This window comes from Bacillus rossius, chromosome 13 (genome assembly GCF_032445375.1).
Source record: "Bacillus rossius redtenbacheri isolate Brsri chromosome 13, Brsri_v3, whole genome shotgun sequence".
In the NCBI taxonomy this organism is placed as follows: Eukaryota; Metazoa; Arthropoda; class Insecta; order Phasmatodea; family Bacillidae; genus Bacillus; species Bacillus rossius.
Genome location: NC_086340.1, coordinates 40,347,448 through 40,363,788, shown reverse-complemented (window position 1 = coordinate 40,363,788; position 16,341 = coordinate 40,347,448). Strand labels below are relative to the sequence as shown.

At 46.0% G+C, this 16,341-nt stretch overlaps 1 protein-coding gene across 1 annotated transcript in view; it reads left to right on the top strand.

The window, feature by feature from the left end:
* Positions 1–15,538, top strand: part of LOC134538468 (dual specificity protein phosphatase 22-B) — a 189,192-nt gene extending 173,654 nt beyond the window's left edge. The window contains exons 5-6 of the mRNA XM_063379801.1: positions 2,311–2,489; positions 15,079–15,538. Coding sequence (XP_063235871.1) covers positions 2,311–2,489; positions 15,079–15,406 — 507 coding nt within the window. The 3' untranslated portion in view covers positions 15,407–15,538. The remainder of the gene's footprint in view (positions 1–2,310; positions 2,490–15,078) is intronic.
* The last annotated feature ends 803 nt before the right edge of the window (positions 15,539–16,341 follow it).

Genomic DNA, 16,341 nt, shown 5'->3' with positions numbered 1-16,341 from the left:
CGCACCTCAGATTCTGCAGTACCTCATAATGGGCAAATTCCCTGTTGGCCCGTTACCCCGAACAAATCAAGTTCGTTTACAAACAAGGGGTTGGAAGGAATGCAATGAGTAATGCTGCGAGTAAATAATGCTACAATTAAATTCTTAAGTCTGTCTCACACGCCCTGTTGTCTATTTATTGTGCTTGTCACTACTTTTGTTTGAGGGATGTTCCTGAATATTTACCTCGATAGTTCACTTGCATTTTATGATGCTTCTAAAATTTTTGTCACGAGACATTTTCTACATACATCAAATAATGTCAGAAGGTCACGCTAGTGTTTGTGATTATAATTACTAGCGACATTTTGCAGCCCGCAATGAACGTTTTGTAAAAATCTGGTGACAAAAGGTAGCGTTCACGATATATTTGCAGAAATAGCTCGTAGACCGAAGTGATGATGGAAAAAAAATGAAATCATCAGCATGGAGTCATAAAATATTTAATGAAGGAATGTATGTTCGGTAGCGAAGCTCGGCACGTGGAATGCAGGAGGCGAGTGTGAAGGGGGAACACGGCGTGTCGCAGGAGGCGAGTGTGAAGGGGGAACACGGCGTGTCGCAGGAGGCGAGTGTGAAGGGGGAACACGGCGTGTCGCAGGAGGCGAGTGTGAAGGGGGAACACGGCGTGTCGCAGGAGGCGAGTGTGAAGGGGGAACACGGCGTGTCGCAGGAGGCGAGTGTGAAGGGGGAACACGGCGTGTCGCAGGAGGCGAGTGTGAAGGGGGGAACACGGCGTGTCGCAGGAGGCGAGTGTGAAGGGGGGAACACGGCGTGTCGCAGGAGGCGAGTGTGAAGGGGGAACACGGCGTGTCGCAGGAGGCGAGTGTGAAGGGGGAACACGGCGTGTCGCAGGAGGCGAGTGTGAAGGGGGAACACGGCGTGTCGCAGGAGGCGAGTGTGAAGGGGGGAACACGGCGTGTCGCAGGAGGCGAGTGTGAAGGGGGGAACACGGCGTGTCGCAGGAGGCGAGTGTGAAGGGGGGAACACGGCGTGTCGCAGGAGGCGAGTGTGAAGGGGGAACACGGCGTGTCGCAGGAGGCGAGTGTGAAGGGGGAACACGGCGTGTCGCAGGAGGCGAGTGTGAAGGGGGGAACACGGCGTGTCGCAGGAGGCGAGTGTGAAGGGGGGAACACGGCGTGTCGCAGGAGGCGAGTGTGAAGGGGGAACACGGCGTGTCGCAGGAGGCGAGTGTGAAGGGGGAACACGGCGTGTCGCAGGAGGCGAGTGTGAAGGGGGAACACGGCGTGTCGCAGGAGGCGAGTGTGAAGGGGGAACACGGCGTGTCGCAGGAGGCGAGTGTGAAGGGGGGAACACGGCGTGTCGCAGGAGGCGAGTGTGAAGGGGGAACACGGCGTGTCGCAGGAGGCGAGTGTGAAGGGGGAACACGGCGTGTCGCAGGAGGCGAGTGTGAAGGGGGGAACACGGCGTGTCGCAGGAGGCGAGTGTGAAGGGGGGAACACGGCGTGTCGCAGGAGGCGAGTGTGAATGGGGAACACGGCGTGTCGCAGGAGGCGAGTGTGAATGGGGAACACGGCGTGTCGCAGGAGGCGAGTGTGCAGAGGGAACACGGCGTGTCGCAGGAGGCGAGTGTGCAGGGGGAACACGGCGTGTCGCAGGAGGCGAGTGTGAAGGGGGAACACGGCGTGTCGCAGGAGGCGAGTGTGAAGGGGGAACACGGCGTGTCGCAGGAGGCGAGTGTGAAGGGGGAACACGGCGTGTCGCAGGAGGCGAGTGTGAAGGGGGAACACGGCGTGTCGCAGGAGGCGAGTGTGAAGGGGGGAACACGGCGTGTCGCAGGAGGCGAGTGTGAAGGGGGGAACACGGCGTGTCGCAGGAGGCGAGTGTGAAGGGGGAACACGGCGTGTCGCAGGAGGCGAGTGTGAAGGGGGAACACGGCGTGTCGCAGGAGGCGAGTGTGAAGGGGGAACACGGCGTGTCGCAGGAGACGAGTGTGAATGGGGAACACGGCGTGTCGCAGGAGGCGAGTGTGAAGGGGGAACACGGCGTGTCGCAGGAGGCGAGTGTGAAGGGGGGAACACGGCGTGTCGCAGGAGGCGAGTGTGAAGGGGGGAACACGGCGTGTCGCAGGAGGCGAGTGTGAAGGGGGAACACGGCGAGTCGCAGGAGGCGAGTGTGAATGGGGAACACGGCGTGTCGCAGGAGGCGAGTGTGAAGGGGGAACACGGCGTGTCGCAGGAGGCGAGTGTGAATGGGGAACACTGCGTGTCGCAGGAGGCGAGTGTGAAGGGGGAACACGGCGTGTCGCAGGAGAGGAAGCGGCTGCGGGAGCGGTTCCCGAGCCTGGCGCTGTCCGGGGACGACGAGGACACGTGTCGCCAGATGCTGCACTGCTACCAGTCGCTGATCCTGTCCAAGGACCTGTGCGAGGGCAACTGCGCGCTGGGCGAGACCTGCCCCACGGGCCTCTGCAGGAACCCCAGCAAGAGGTCTCCCACTCTCCCTCTCTCTCCATAGCCTTGGCATTCTCGCAGTTAGGACGATCATAATCTAGAAACATTGTACTTATAACTATCATGACCTAGAAACATACAACTTAGCACTGTCATATAATAAAAAATACAACTTAGAAACATTGTAACTTAGAACCATAATGACTTAGAAACACACAACTTAGCACTGTCATAACTTAGAAACACACAACTTAGAAACATTATAACTTATAACCATAGTGACCTAGAAACACACAACTTAGCACTGTCATAACTTATAAACACACAACTTAGAAACATTATAACTTATAACTATAGTGACCTAGAAACACACAACTTAGCACTGTCATAACTAAGAAACCTACAACTTAGAAACATTGTAACTTAGAACCATCATGACCTAGAAACACACAACTTAGCATTGTCATAACTTAAAAGAATACAAATTAGAAACATCGTAACTTAGAATAGTATATAATAGTTATTGAAACATTGAACTCTTGCACTCTATATTATTATTACTATTATTATATCGATTGTTTGACCTTTATGTTATGCCCTGTGGCAACACTATTCACTATGCAATTGTTTTGTTATTTTGTTTTTCGTTTTCGTTTCTTTCTTCCTCACTGGTAGAATAACCATCAATGGCGTAAGGTGACGAAATGTTGATTACTGAACGAATAAAGTGTCTGGGCAATTACTAAACGTTTTACAATGTGTATCAGTAATGCGCAATACAAAGCGATAACCCAGTCCATTCCTTAAAATCTCAATAGGTTATGGGCCCAGGATCGCAGGACTGTTTTTATCGACTTTATCTTTTCGTTGCGCGTGTGTTAACCCGTTTCAAGTTCTTGATCCATTAGTCGGTCGAAGTTTTTCGAAATGGATCTGAAGGTAAACATTGGCAATCTCGAAGGAAAGAACAACTGGGCTACATGGAAGTACAAGGTACTTATCCTACTCAGAAGTATTCCCGGGGGTGAGGACGTTGTCATCGGCAAGTTGACCAAGCCTGTCCCACCCGATCCAATGGCTTCTGCTCAACAGGTAACAGCTCATGATACCAAATTAGACTTCTACCAAAATGCGGACACGAAAGCTTTATTGATTCTGACAAGTAACATGACAGAAGAAACTTTAACGCAAGTAATGAGGTACAACACTTCAAAGGAAGTCTGGCAAGAGTTACATAGATTATATGAAGGTGTCACTGAAGATAAAGCTTTCTGTCTATGTATGCAATTTTTCACGTACAAGTCAGATTCCAATGACGACATGGCTAGTCACCTGTCAAAGATTAAAAATATTTGGAATAACCTCAACATACAGTTGTCTGAAAGCATGGAAATTAAAACTCTGCCAGATATGTTACTCATTTGTAAGGTTCTGGAGACTCTGCCCCCTGAGTATTTCTCTTTCAAATCCAGCTGGCTTCTAATGCCTAAAAGTGAAAGGACGGTTGAGAATTTAACCAGTCAGCTCTGTACCCACGAAAGAGAATTATCAATCAAAGGCTCTCAGGCCAAATTTTTAGACTCACAAGAGGCACTTGTTGCATTCAAACATAATTTCAAGTCCAAAGTAACCTGTTACTACTGCCATAAAGAAGGTCACGTTATTAAGAATTACATAAAATGGAAAAGGGATGGTAGGCCACCTAAAAATAAATCTCAAGACCTTTCTGACAGCAACATGGTGTTATATGCTACCAACAATGAAGTATTTTCCGCCAACTGTGATAATGAAAATTGGTTTGTAGATAATGGCGCCACAAACCATGTTTGCAACAACAAGTCTCTTTTTATGTCTGTTAAAGAATTCAGTTCTCCCCATAAGGTGACAACAGCAAATGGCATTAGTGTGCCAGCCATCGGTACAGGCAATATTGTTGTCCACACCTACATTGACGGTACACAGAGAGAATTGACATTTTCTAATGTTTGGTACGTGCCAGAAATGAGCAAAAACCTATTTTCTGTCTTGTCTGCTCAGGACAAAAACCCTGGCAACAAGTTCGTTTCCACAGCCGAGAAATGCTGTTTCCATGTCAATAACAAGAACATCTTGACCGGCTCCCGAATGCGGAACGGTGGACTGTATCAACTGCATCTATCCAGTGCTAATCATGTAAACTCTGTATCCAGCGACGAAGATCTTCTGCAGCTCTATCATGAACGCTTAGCACAACAAAATAAGAAGCATGTCAAGGCATTCATCGAACGAGAACTAGGCATAACTGTCAAGATAGATTCTGAAGTTTGCGAAGGCTGTGTTTATGGCAAAGCACACAGACTCAAGTTTGGCAGAAGGAAAAGAGCCACAGCACCCGGTGAAATCATCCACGCCGATGTATGCGGCCCATTCGAACCATCATGTTCAGGTTCCCGTTATTATGTATTATTCAAAGACGATTTCACGAGATTTCGATTCATATATTTCATAAAGGAAAAATCTGAGGTCTATGAAAAATTCCTCCTAGTGCTGAAATAATGTGAACGTGCTGGTCACAAGGCACAGTCATTTCTGAGTGATAACGGCGGAGAATTTGACAACTCCAAAATGAAGAGATTATTAGATGACCAAGGTATCCAACAGATTCTCACGATGCCCTACTGCAGCGAGATGAACGGATACATAGAAAGAGACAACCGATTGGTCGTGGAAGCTGCTCGAGCTATGTTACACGCTCATGACAACCTACCTCAAGCATTGTGGGCTGAATTGACCAATACAGCTGTCTACATTCTAAATATAACTGGTCCAACCACAATATAAGACAAGACTCCATTTGAACTTTGGTTTGGGAAGAAAGAAAGCCTCAAGCACCTTAAGATAATAGGAAGCGAATGCTACGCTCACATACCAAAGCAAAGAAGGGGTAAACTGGACAAAAAAGCCATCAAAGGTATCCTAGTCGGATACGACTTCTGCGGATACAGAATATGGAACAACGGAAGACGGATTATAAGATCCGGAGACGTAGTCTTCAACGAAAAACCATTGACAACAAAAATGGCAATTTCCCTTCCCAACAAGTGTGAGGAATCTCAGTCACAAGAGGGTCAAGAAAAGGAAATCGAATCAGAGGACGAAGAACAGTTCAATAGCCAAAATACTCCCGAAAAATGTCAAGGAGAATCAAGTGATCTGGAAGATTTCCTAGAATTCAGCGACCCAGAGAATGTCAAAAACCAGAAGATGGCACTGAGAGACAGGGACAAAATAAGGACCCCCCCCCCCCCCCCCCCCCCCGCAATACGAAGAATATGTTTCACTCATTAAGACAGAGAATGCCGACACCCCAGGTACTTACCAGGAAGCAATAAATTCGAAAAACTCCGAGAGCTGGCGACAAGCTATGAACACAGAAATGAAGGCATTGACAGAAAACGAAACATGGACACTTCATAGCTTACCCAAAGACAAGAAGGCACTGGCTTGCAAGTGGACATACAAGATCAAGGAAAACCCAGATGGAAACATCGAAAAATACAAGGCCAGATTAGTCGTCAAAGGGTTCTCACAAGAGAAAGGGGTAGATTACAATGAAACATTTAGTCCTGTTGCGAAGATGAGTACTATAAGAACCATCCTAAGCATCGCAGCAAGCAAGAAGATGTCACTCGCCCAATTTGATGTGTCCACTGCCTTTCTCTATGGTGAGCTCTATGATAGCGAAGAAATTTACATACAGCAACCCGAAGGATACAACGACGGCACAAATCAAGTCTGCAGACTCAAAAAGAGCTTGTACGGACTGAAACAAGCAGCACGATGTTGGCACAAGAGATTCGTTGATTTTCTGAAAACCCTAGATTTCACTACTTGTAGCGCTGACCCCTGTCTATTTGCAAGAAAAATAGGTGAAGATCAACTCATCCTAGCACTGTACGTTGGCATGGGCTCATTGCATCAACCAGCAAAAGGGAGTTGGACAATTTTTTGGAAGCGCTGAAATCTGAGTTCAAAGTCAGCAATAAGAAGCTGTCCTACTTCCTCGGACTGGAAGTAACCCATCAAGACGATGGTACAATCAAAGTAGACCAAAGGAACTACACTAGGAAGATTTTGAAGAGATTCGGCATGGAAAACTGTAGGAGCGTGTCGACACCCATTGTAAGTAATCCACAAGGGAATTCTGAATCAGGGAGAGAAATCGAAAACTACCCATATCGTCAAGCGGTAGGCGCACTGATGTACTTAATGGTAGCAACAAGACCGGACATCGCGTTCGCTGTAGGCGTTGCCTCGCGTGCACTGGAAAAACCAACTGCTGAAGACATAGTTCGTGTCAAAAGAATATTCCGATACCTGAAAGGAACTGAGGAACTTGGAATCGTATACCAATCAGGAAAGGACCCAAGTTTCCTCGAATGCTACAGTGATGCGGATCTTGGTGGAGACCCCAGCACCGGACGGTCCACATCAGGGATAATATCCAAGTATGCTGGAGGAGCAATTTCATGGTACAGTCAGAGACAGACCAGCGTTGCAATATCCACTACTGAGGCAGAGCTCGTGGCCGCTAGTGAGGCCGCAAGGGAATTGGTCTGGCTGAGAGGACTTCTAACAGAGCTCGGCAGCCTTCGTGAGACTCCGAGCCTCTACGTCGATAATGAATCCGCTATCAAACTAGCCAAGAACCCGGAAATGCACCGACGAACAAAACAGAGAAGTCGTACAGGAAGGACTAATTGACATTCAACCTATATCAACGGACAACCAATTAGCGGACATGCTAACAAAACCACTTCACAGACCGAAGCTATCAAACCACATGGATGGAATTGGACTAAAGTGATGACGACTAAAGTGCACTCTTCAATGAGGGAGAGTATTGAGACATTGAACTCTTGCACTCTATATTATTATTACTATTATTGTATATCGATTGTTTGACCTTTATGTAATGCCCTGTGGCAACACTATTCACTATGCAATTGTTTTGTTATTTTGTTTTTCGTTTTCGTTTCTTTCTTCCTCACTGGTAGAATAACCATCAATGGCGTAAGGTGACGAAATGTTGATTACTGAACGAATAAAGTGTCTGTGCAATTACTAAACGTTTTACAATGTGTATCAGTAATGCGCAATACAAAGCGATAACCCAGTCCATTCCTTAAAATCTCAATAATAGTTCCTCCGGCACCAGGGTACAGGTTGAGGTGCTGAGATGCCAACCACCATCTTGGATTCTGACATCATGGTGGCCATCTTGTATGACCTTGACCCCAGTGACCATTTTGAATGATATGATGCCCGCCATATTATTATCTAGAATTTTCCGCCCTCTTGGATGTGTATGACGACATCGTTCCAATTTCCAATATGGCCACCATCTTGAATATCTGTAATTTTTAAGCTACAAAAACGGGAAAATTTTTAACATTTATAAAAAAATTAGTTAACTGAATTTTGAAATAAAATTTATAAAAAGGTACTGGGTTTGAACCAGCCCCCTTAAACATTTTGCGACCACCCCCATTAAACATGATCAAATTTGTTATCATTATCTAAGTCTTTCTTTTTTATATATTCTATGACCGAGGATTATTTTACACTATGTTTAAGTTTTATGTTTTATACAGAGTGATTCTTAACTCGACTGACGAACTTTGGTTGCAGGTTTATCCCGAAATAATAAGTTGAAATCATATGTACGACTTTTGGTCTAATGTACTGGCCAAAGCAGGTAAGGTCTTTTAAGTTAGGGGTGAACGATAATTTTATTGTAAATAGTAGATAAAGTATTTAAGATAGAGCACTGTATCCTGGATTATGATTAATTGAATGAAGTTCTACAGCCACCACGAATTTTGACGCTGTAGCAAAATTATTCCATTGGATTAATTGAGTATAGTAACATTTGTAACGCCCCTCGTGCCTCTAAATTAAATTATTTTAAATTAATTAAAAAAAAGACCTTGGAAACTGCTGGGTTTAAACATATTGAGGAAATTAAAGTTATTGACCAGAGGTGGCACGAGGTGGAGAACAAGACAAATTGGAACTCCCTGCACACAAACAACTTGGTAGCTAGTGGATCGTTAAAGAGAATAAGGTATATAATAAATAAATAAACACTACACAAGTAGCTTGGTCTATAGGTTCCTGTTTTTATTTAAAAATGTAAATAATTAATTCGGTTTTCCATTTGTTTTGGCATTCGTAAGTTTCCCATTGAAGGGTATTAACAATATATTTAACTTATTTGAAAATGGCCCGGCCCGATATTATTAAAACAACACATATTCAACTTTAACAAACGACGATTACATAAACAAAAATTTGAAGTATCACACCAACATTTGATTCGTCCAATGATTACATAGATGATTAGTTTCCTTGATTCTACATGTTCTTGAGGATTAAGTTCTTAAGTCACTGCTCGCTGGTAGGCTACGCATTCTTTTAATGTAGTTCGTAGATAGAAAGGGGGGAGATGTTTATTTTACATTATCACCCGGGTCTTCACGGTAAGACGTCGGGCCAGGAAATATCTCTTCTAACGGGACTCGGAGCTCGAGGTCCAGGACAACAAGCTGGGAGCAATTTGTCTCCCCAGCACTTGGACCCTGTCTGAAACACAAGTCAAATTCAAAACGAATTAGACCTGCTTCCAGCCAGTCATACACAGTCGGCGCGAAAGGCCAACACACGGGAATTTGGGGAGGAGAAAAAAAACGCCGGATTACTCACCAAACAGGGTGTAGATTCCGGGCTCACGAGATGTCTCGCGCCGACATCAGGATGGCGCGCACCGAGATACCGCGGATGACACGGAAGAAACCAAATTTTTAGTAAAATAAAAAAAAATTAAAATTTAACTAAACATGACTTTTTCTAATGACTACTCCTGACTGGCTACTGTACAAATGGGATCACATCCCTCAAGACCGCTGACTACATTCTTAATAGGTGTTTCCGTCGTAGCCGCGACAAGAGACGGAGAGAAGTTTCGCCCGAACTGCTGCGCGGTTAGTAGCCAATGTCAGAGTCCCCTCATGGAGGACCACGCTCCTAATTAAAACGGGCGCTAAGGCCCTAGGTCAAAGGAGGGGGAAGCTTCGGTTCTAGGCCGAAAATTTCCGAAGAAGTCCGAGGCGGGCGTGACAACAACACGACATGCGCGCTCTCTACCGGCGGTAACAGGAAGCTACAAAGAATCGACTTTAACAGGACGCGACTAGAAAGCATAGTGCCTTATGGCGTGGTTGGTGGTGCGCTCTGGCGGCCTAAAGGGGAACTAGCGGAGGCGGTGAACTGAACCGCCGCCAGGTGTCACTGGCGTTGCCTCTGCCCGCTGGCCACCAGGGCCGAAGTTGCTTTTTCTGCCGCTAGATGTCGTGGAGGTCTCTGTAGGACCTGGGAGAATGTCCTTGAAGTAGGCCATCGTCTTGGCGCGGTTCACGTCAGGTCACTGCTCCTAGCATAATTTCTCAGAACTAAGAGGGGGGAGAGAGAGGAGGGTGGACAGAAAACGCCACTAAGCTGGGAACGGATGTCCACTGGAGACTCGTTCGTGACGAGACTCGCTATTCTCAGCAGGCCTCTAAGAAGTAGCAGCTTACAGCCCAGAAGCTGTTCTATGCAATTTTGGTCATGCAGGGAATTAATATTACAAACCCGGGACGTGACTGCAGGCGAGAGAAATTTCAACCGGCCTGCCCACGTCCACATTAGACTAGCAAAATATCAGATTGGCCCCTGAGAAAGGTGCTTCAGTCCACTGGCACAAAGTTTAACTACGTGGCATACACCAGCCTAACAAAGAGTAAATCACCCCTTTAGTAACCAAATAAATTTTTAAAAAAATTCCAAAAAAAATTAAAATTATAATAACAAATTTAAAAGGGTGTCGAAATTCCTAATTTCCGGCACATATTCCACAAAAATGAGTGGAAAATAAAGGTGTTGCCCCCATTTATTTCAATGAAATAAATTTGCTATAGTGACAAATTCCATAGTAGTTGTAGAACTTCATTCAATAAATCATAACCCAGATTCTCTGTGTTCTGTCCTATAGATATTCTCTATTATTTACAATAAAAATGCTGTTCAGTCCCAACTTCAAAGAGGTTTATCAGCCTTGAGAAGCATTGACACCATAAGTCATAAAAATATTTTCAACCAGTTTCGTCGTTATGAACCATCATAGGTGTGCCCAGACATTTCCATTAGGGGGCCCTGCTAAATTTTTAAATCAGAAGCCGTATTTAGAATGTTAAATAGCCTAAATACATTCACTCATTGACTTGTTTATATTTTTGTGCAGTATCAACGAGATATGTTTACTAGTTAATATTTATATCCGTATAATTTTAGCAATCTTGAAAATATGTTTTTTTTTCCATAAACAATGTTTAAAGTGTACTTACACTTTTTCCCCCCTCGAATTTCCAATAGCTTGGTCCGGATCTACCTTGAAATGAACTTCTTTTTAGTGAATGCAAACACAGCAATTCAGACAACAGAACTTTAAAAAACCTCTTAAAATATTTTTTTTTTTTTGCTTGGCCATTACAAGGGACCTCACGTTTTAAATAAACTAAGGCGGCCGTGTTTCCAGAACGATAAAATGTTTAAAAATATTGTTAATTAGCATGCTGCAACACTGAAACACAGTTTGAGTGTCACAGTGCCAGGAATATACGAATATTAACGAACGCATTAGAGAAAATGCCGATCTGAGTGATTACATTAGGGGGGGGGGCAATGGCCCACCTGGCCCCTCCTGTAGGCACGCCTATGTGAACCATGTAGCCGATGTTTGTTGGTCTGATTCAGACTCATCCTGTATATCTGAAGTGGAAATTACTTAAATAATTAACGCTAGTTATGTGTTAATCTGAAACTGTTGCAGAGGAGGTAGATGCAACCGGAGGGAAGCCGCTATCAATGCCGTGACAGTCTAAGCGTGTGGATAGTGCGATAACACAACCTCACGTTCATACACAGCTGTGGGCTGCAACACTTGACAAGGACACTCTTCGTCGGTTCAGTGACGTCATTGGTACTTGCGTGAACACAAGTGTGTGTGTGTGTGTGTGTGTGTGTGTGTTGCAGCTTCTTGCAACACTTTGATACGTCTGTCTCACGCGCGTTCAGAGCTTTGCATATGTGTGTGTGACGTGGAAACATCAATTTTTTATTATTATTATTGTTTGTCATTCCAGTGTGATATGCACATGCGCTCACTGGCTTTTACCTAGTTTCAACTGTCTCCCGAATTTTCTTTGCTTAAGTCAGGTTATGTAATGATTTTTGAACACACAACTTGTTTGTTTTTTTACTGTTAATTTTTTTTTTGCCGACGATAGTTTCAACTCATCAGTGGAAATTATCTTCACAAATATAATGTCATGAAGTAATTCGCATGTTTAGAAGTGTGATTTTTTAACATCGCTACACAATTGCTGTATCAACAATGAGTTAGCTTCGTGAGTAATAGGCAATGCCAACCCAGTATCGGCCAAAAATTATTTTCAGACTCTTTAATTTAACATGAGTATAGTTTCGTGTTGATGAGTTAACAAATAAAGCGATGTCACGGATATTATTATATTTGACTCGAGGTATTTAAATTGCTTAGAGAGGAAACTCTGCAGGAAACTAAGTCCTTTGTTTTGAATGTTTCATTTTGGTGAGTGCTGTATGGCTTATAAGCATGGTGTCTCTAATGGGTAGCCTATTTAACTTTGGCATGGAGGGAAGAATTTAGGGATTAGGGAGTCGGTGTGTGTACTATTTCCCTTGTTAATAGTTTAATGTTAAACGTTACCCTATCCCATTATCTTGATTGCAAAACATTTTTTTATGATGAAGTTTAATGCTAGTTCTTGCTGAGGTGTTGTCTAAATGTTTGTATGGCAATAATCACTTCATGATTACACTTGTTAAAGTTTTGAGCGAGTTCATTTCAAGATATCAAACAAACTTCTAGCATTATCATTTATACAACTACGGTTTGCTTTGCTATCCAACAGCAACCGGAGGGACTTAAACCTTAGAGCAGACACCCACCCCATAGACTTAATGCCTGCATTGTATTGTTGTCCCTGTTTAGCCGATTACATTGCACTAGCTGGCGGATTATCCAAAGATACGGACAAGTCTTTGGCTGCCAATAAGGTTTGGCTTAGCCCTTTAAGCCCTCCTGTAATGCGCTTATATCACAAACACCCTATCACAAGCAATAGATTATTGGTATGGTATAGTAGTCACCTCATCTCACCTTGACCTTCGGACAAGGAAGTTTAAGGATAGTTTGTAAGCTGTGTCCCGCCATGCCTTCCAGAATAAGGAAGAAACTTCAATATATGTTACAGTTTGTTTAATATATTCTCACCCCTCTATGCATTTAAAATGTTTTCTTTTTTTCTTTTCAATCCATTACTGAGGAAACCATTAATTTCTCATTAATTACTAAATAAACTATTTGGTTTATACTCATTAGTGAGGTAACCCTGAACTTTTATATTCATTACTAAGGTAACCCTAAGGTTCCCTTTTATTTTATACCCATTACTAAAGGCAACCTTTTACTTTCACATCCTTTAATAAGGTGTCCTTTACTTTTATAGCCTTTACTGAGGTAAACCTGAACTTTTAAACCTTTCTATGGTAACTTTTTTTTTCTTTTTAACCATTACTGAGGAAACCTGTTACTTTTACATCAATTACTTGGGCGATCCTTTAATTTTCTATTAATTATTAATACTAACCATAATTAAGGTGATAAACACTGTATGCATTAAATCATTATATTTCTTTTGCTGCCCTGGGATTCACTCCTCGTGTAGAGAACCGATATAAAATAATTTGTACAGGACCAGCAGTTAATGCTTCTCCAAGTACCGAATGTCCTCCACAGACTGTGTTTGTTTGGTCCGGAGACGAGGGCTCAGTGAAGATCTGGGCATGGCCCCCGCAAGGTGGGGCTGGGTGGACCCCTGGGTCCAGGACCCGTGCCTGTTTGTTTTTGAAATGTTTAACTATTATAAGTAGTCTTATTCTATAGCCAGTGTCTATGATTTACATAGATCCTAATTTTATTTTTCTGTGACTATTTCCATTTTTATCTCAGTGTGTGAAATAAATGTACATAATCGCTGAGGTTATTTTAAAGTAAAATAATTTTATAAATAAAGCTGAGTTTGGGCTTATAAAATTGTAACCATAATTATACCCAGTATTTTCAGGTTAAATAACTTTCTAAAAAGAGTGTAGGTTAGAAATAACCATGCAATTATAATGTAGCACGTGACTGTAAAATTTGGGGGGGGGGGGGGGGTGCGTCTCCGATCCTGGGTTCAGGGCCCGTAATCGAATGTGGGGGCCATGAATTATTTATTCGTACTTTTGATAAGTTTTCAGGGGCTTACATTTAATTTTTTTTAACATGATGGGGTCATTATTTAAGCATTAGGCACCGCCCGATGCTAGCGCTATGCTGCCGATAACGCCACGTTAGCAGAGTGCTTGGATTCTCCCCCGCCTGCCGTCACGTACGACTACAAGCGCCCGGCGCATCCCGTTCCTGTGGCACCAGGCACGCAAGGCACCTGCATTGCATCCTGCCTCCGTGTGCACTGTTCCCAGCATCGCCTGTCAGGGTCGTTACCACAACGCCAAAATACCACAACGCCGAACGTACAATAACACCGAATACCATAACGCCGAATGCCAAATTGACCGCAACGCCGACAGCTAGAAAACTGCTGTGTACCACAACGCCGAAATACAGTAACGCCAAAAAATGTTGCTCCGGGGAGGGGGGCCACAGGAGCAAAATTAAAAACAACTGAATGAATTTATGTGCTAACCTTACCTAACCTAACCTTTGTGGCAGTCCTGCAATGACATTTTTCGGCGTTAATGTATTTCGGCGTTGTGGTAATTCGGCGTTGTGGTACACAGCAGTTTTCTAGCTGTCAGCGTTGTAGTCATTTTGGCATTCGGCGTTATTGTACGTTCGGCGTTGTGGTGCGTCCCCCGCCTGGAATTTTCTTACTCCCCCCTCCCTTTCCATCCTATCATTGTCTCGCCACTACGATGGCATGATTTCCCTGACCTCTCTCTCCCCGTCCTAGTGTTGTCCACCATATTGTCGCTACCCCCCCCCCCCTCACTGGTCCATGTTAGGGAGGGACCTAGGTGCATCTCAGGCCGAAGCCTATACGCCTGGTCATGCAGGGATCAGCCATGCAGGGAGAGGGTCGCATGCATCGTGTGCTAGGAGGGGATGAGACAGCCGTGGCAGCGACTGAAGCTCACTCTTAATACTAGACTATAACTAGAGACATGTTGGGCCCAGGTAAAACCTGCACAGACACGGGAGACAAGAAAATGGTCTGGTTGAAGAGCTGGACATGCGGGGGTTGGAAGCTTGGACTCGTGGTCCGCTGCTGGTAGAGCTCGGTGGAGAGGGGAGATGCCGGCCCGAACCGACCAGAACCTTCGGGAGGGGCCGGGCAGGAGGGGGGGAGGACCGCCTGGAAGGTACCAGAAGCCACGGGGGGAGGTAAAAGCGGGGAGGCGCGGCAGTTGTAGAGCGGTGGGGGGTGTGGCGGTGTGGCAGGCTGCTGAGGCGCAAGTCGTCCGTCTCCCGGCCGACGCCGCCGCCGTCGCCCCGCGCGCTGCCGCCGACGCCCGGGGGCGTGCTGCCCCGCAGCAGCAGCGGCGCGCTGGGCCGCCGCCCCCGCAGCGGGCCCGCGGGGCTGCACTACTACACCGGCTCGGCCCCGCCCTCGCGCGCCGTCTCCCACCTCGACATGAGCGACCTGGTGGTGCCGGCGCGGCGGCGCGTGGGCGGCTCGGCGCCCGTCACGCCGCAGTCGTCGCCGCCCGTGTCGCCGCAGCGCTTCACCCGGAGGCTGTCCGGCTCGCCGCCCGAGCGGCCCGCATAGTGCGCACCACGGGGCGGCGCGCCTGCTTCCCCGTCTCGCCACGCGCCCCTCGGCTGCGTGTGGGCGGCCCACGTCGTGCCTGCTGCCCCGTCCTGCCCCACGACCTGTCCGTGGGCCCGTTTCCCTCCACTCAGTGCGGTCCCAGTTCCTTCCACTCGCTCCTCGCCTGCCTGTGAATAGCTCACACAGCGTGGGCCCGTTTCCCTCCACGCAGTCCTCACGTGTCCACTCAGCGCGGTCCCAGTTCCTTCCACTCGCTCCTCGCCTGCCTGTGAATAGCTCACACAGCGTGGGCCCGTTTCCCTCCACACAGTCCTCACGTGTCCTTCAGTGGCCCACATAGCATGGCTCAATTCCCTTCACATACTCATCATGTGTCATTGAACAGCTGAAATAGTGTGAGCCTTATTCCCTTCACATGCTCCTCATATTTCCTTGAATAGCTTACATAGCACAGGTCCAATTCTCTTCACACGCTCCCCACATTGCCTTGCACAAGCTCAATTCTTTTCACTCACTCCCCACATTGCCTTGCACAAGCTCAATTCTCTTCAAATGCTCCCCACATTGCCTTGCACAAGCTCAATTATCTTCACATGCTCCCCACATTGCCTTGCACAAGCTCAATTCTCTTCACACGCTCCCCACATTGCCTTGCACAAGCTCAATTCTTTTCACACACTCCCCACATTGCCTTGCACAAGCTCAATTATCTTCACATGTTCCCCACATTGCCTTGCACAAGCTCAATTCTTTTCACACACTCCCCACATTGCCTTGCACAAGCACAATTCCCTTCACACGCTCCTCACGTTTCCTTGAACTTGAACTTTAATTTTCCGCATAGCGCGCACACCAAATTCCTTTCACACTCGGCCTTGGGACAGTTTTTGAATGGGGGTCACATAAAGCAGCCCACAGAGTGGCATATCTTA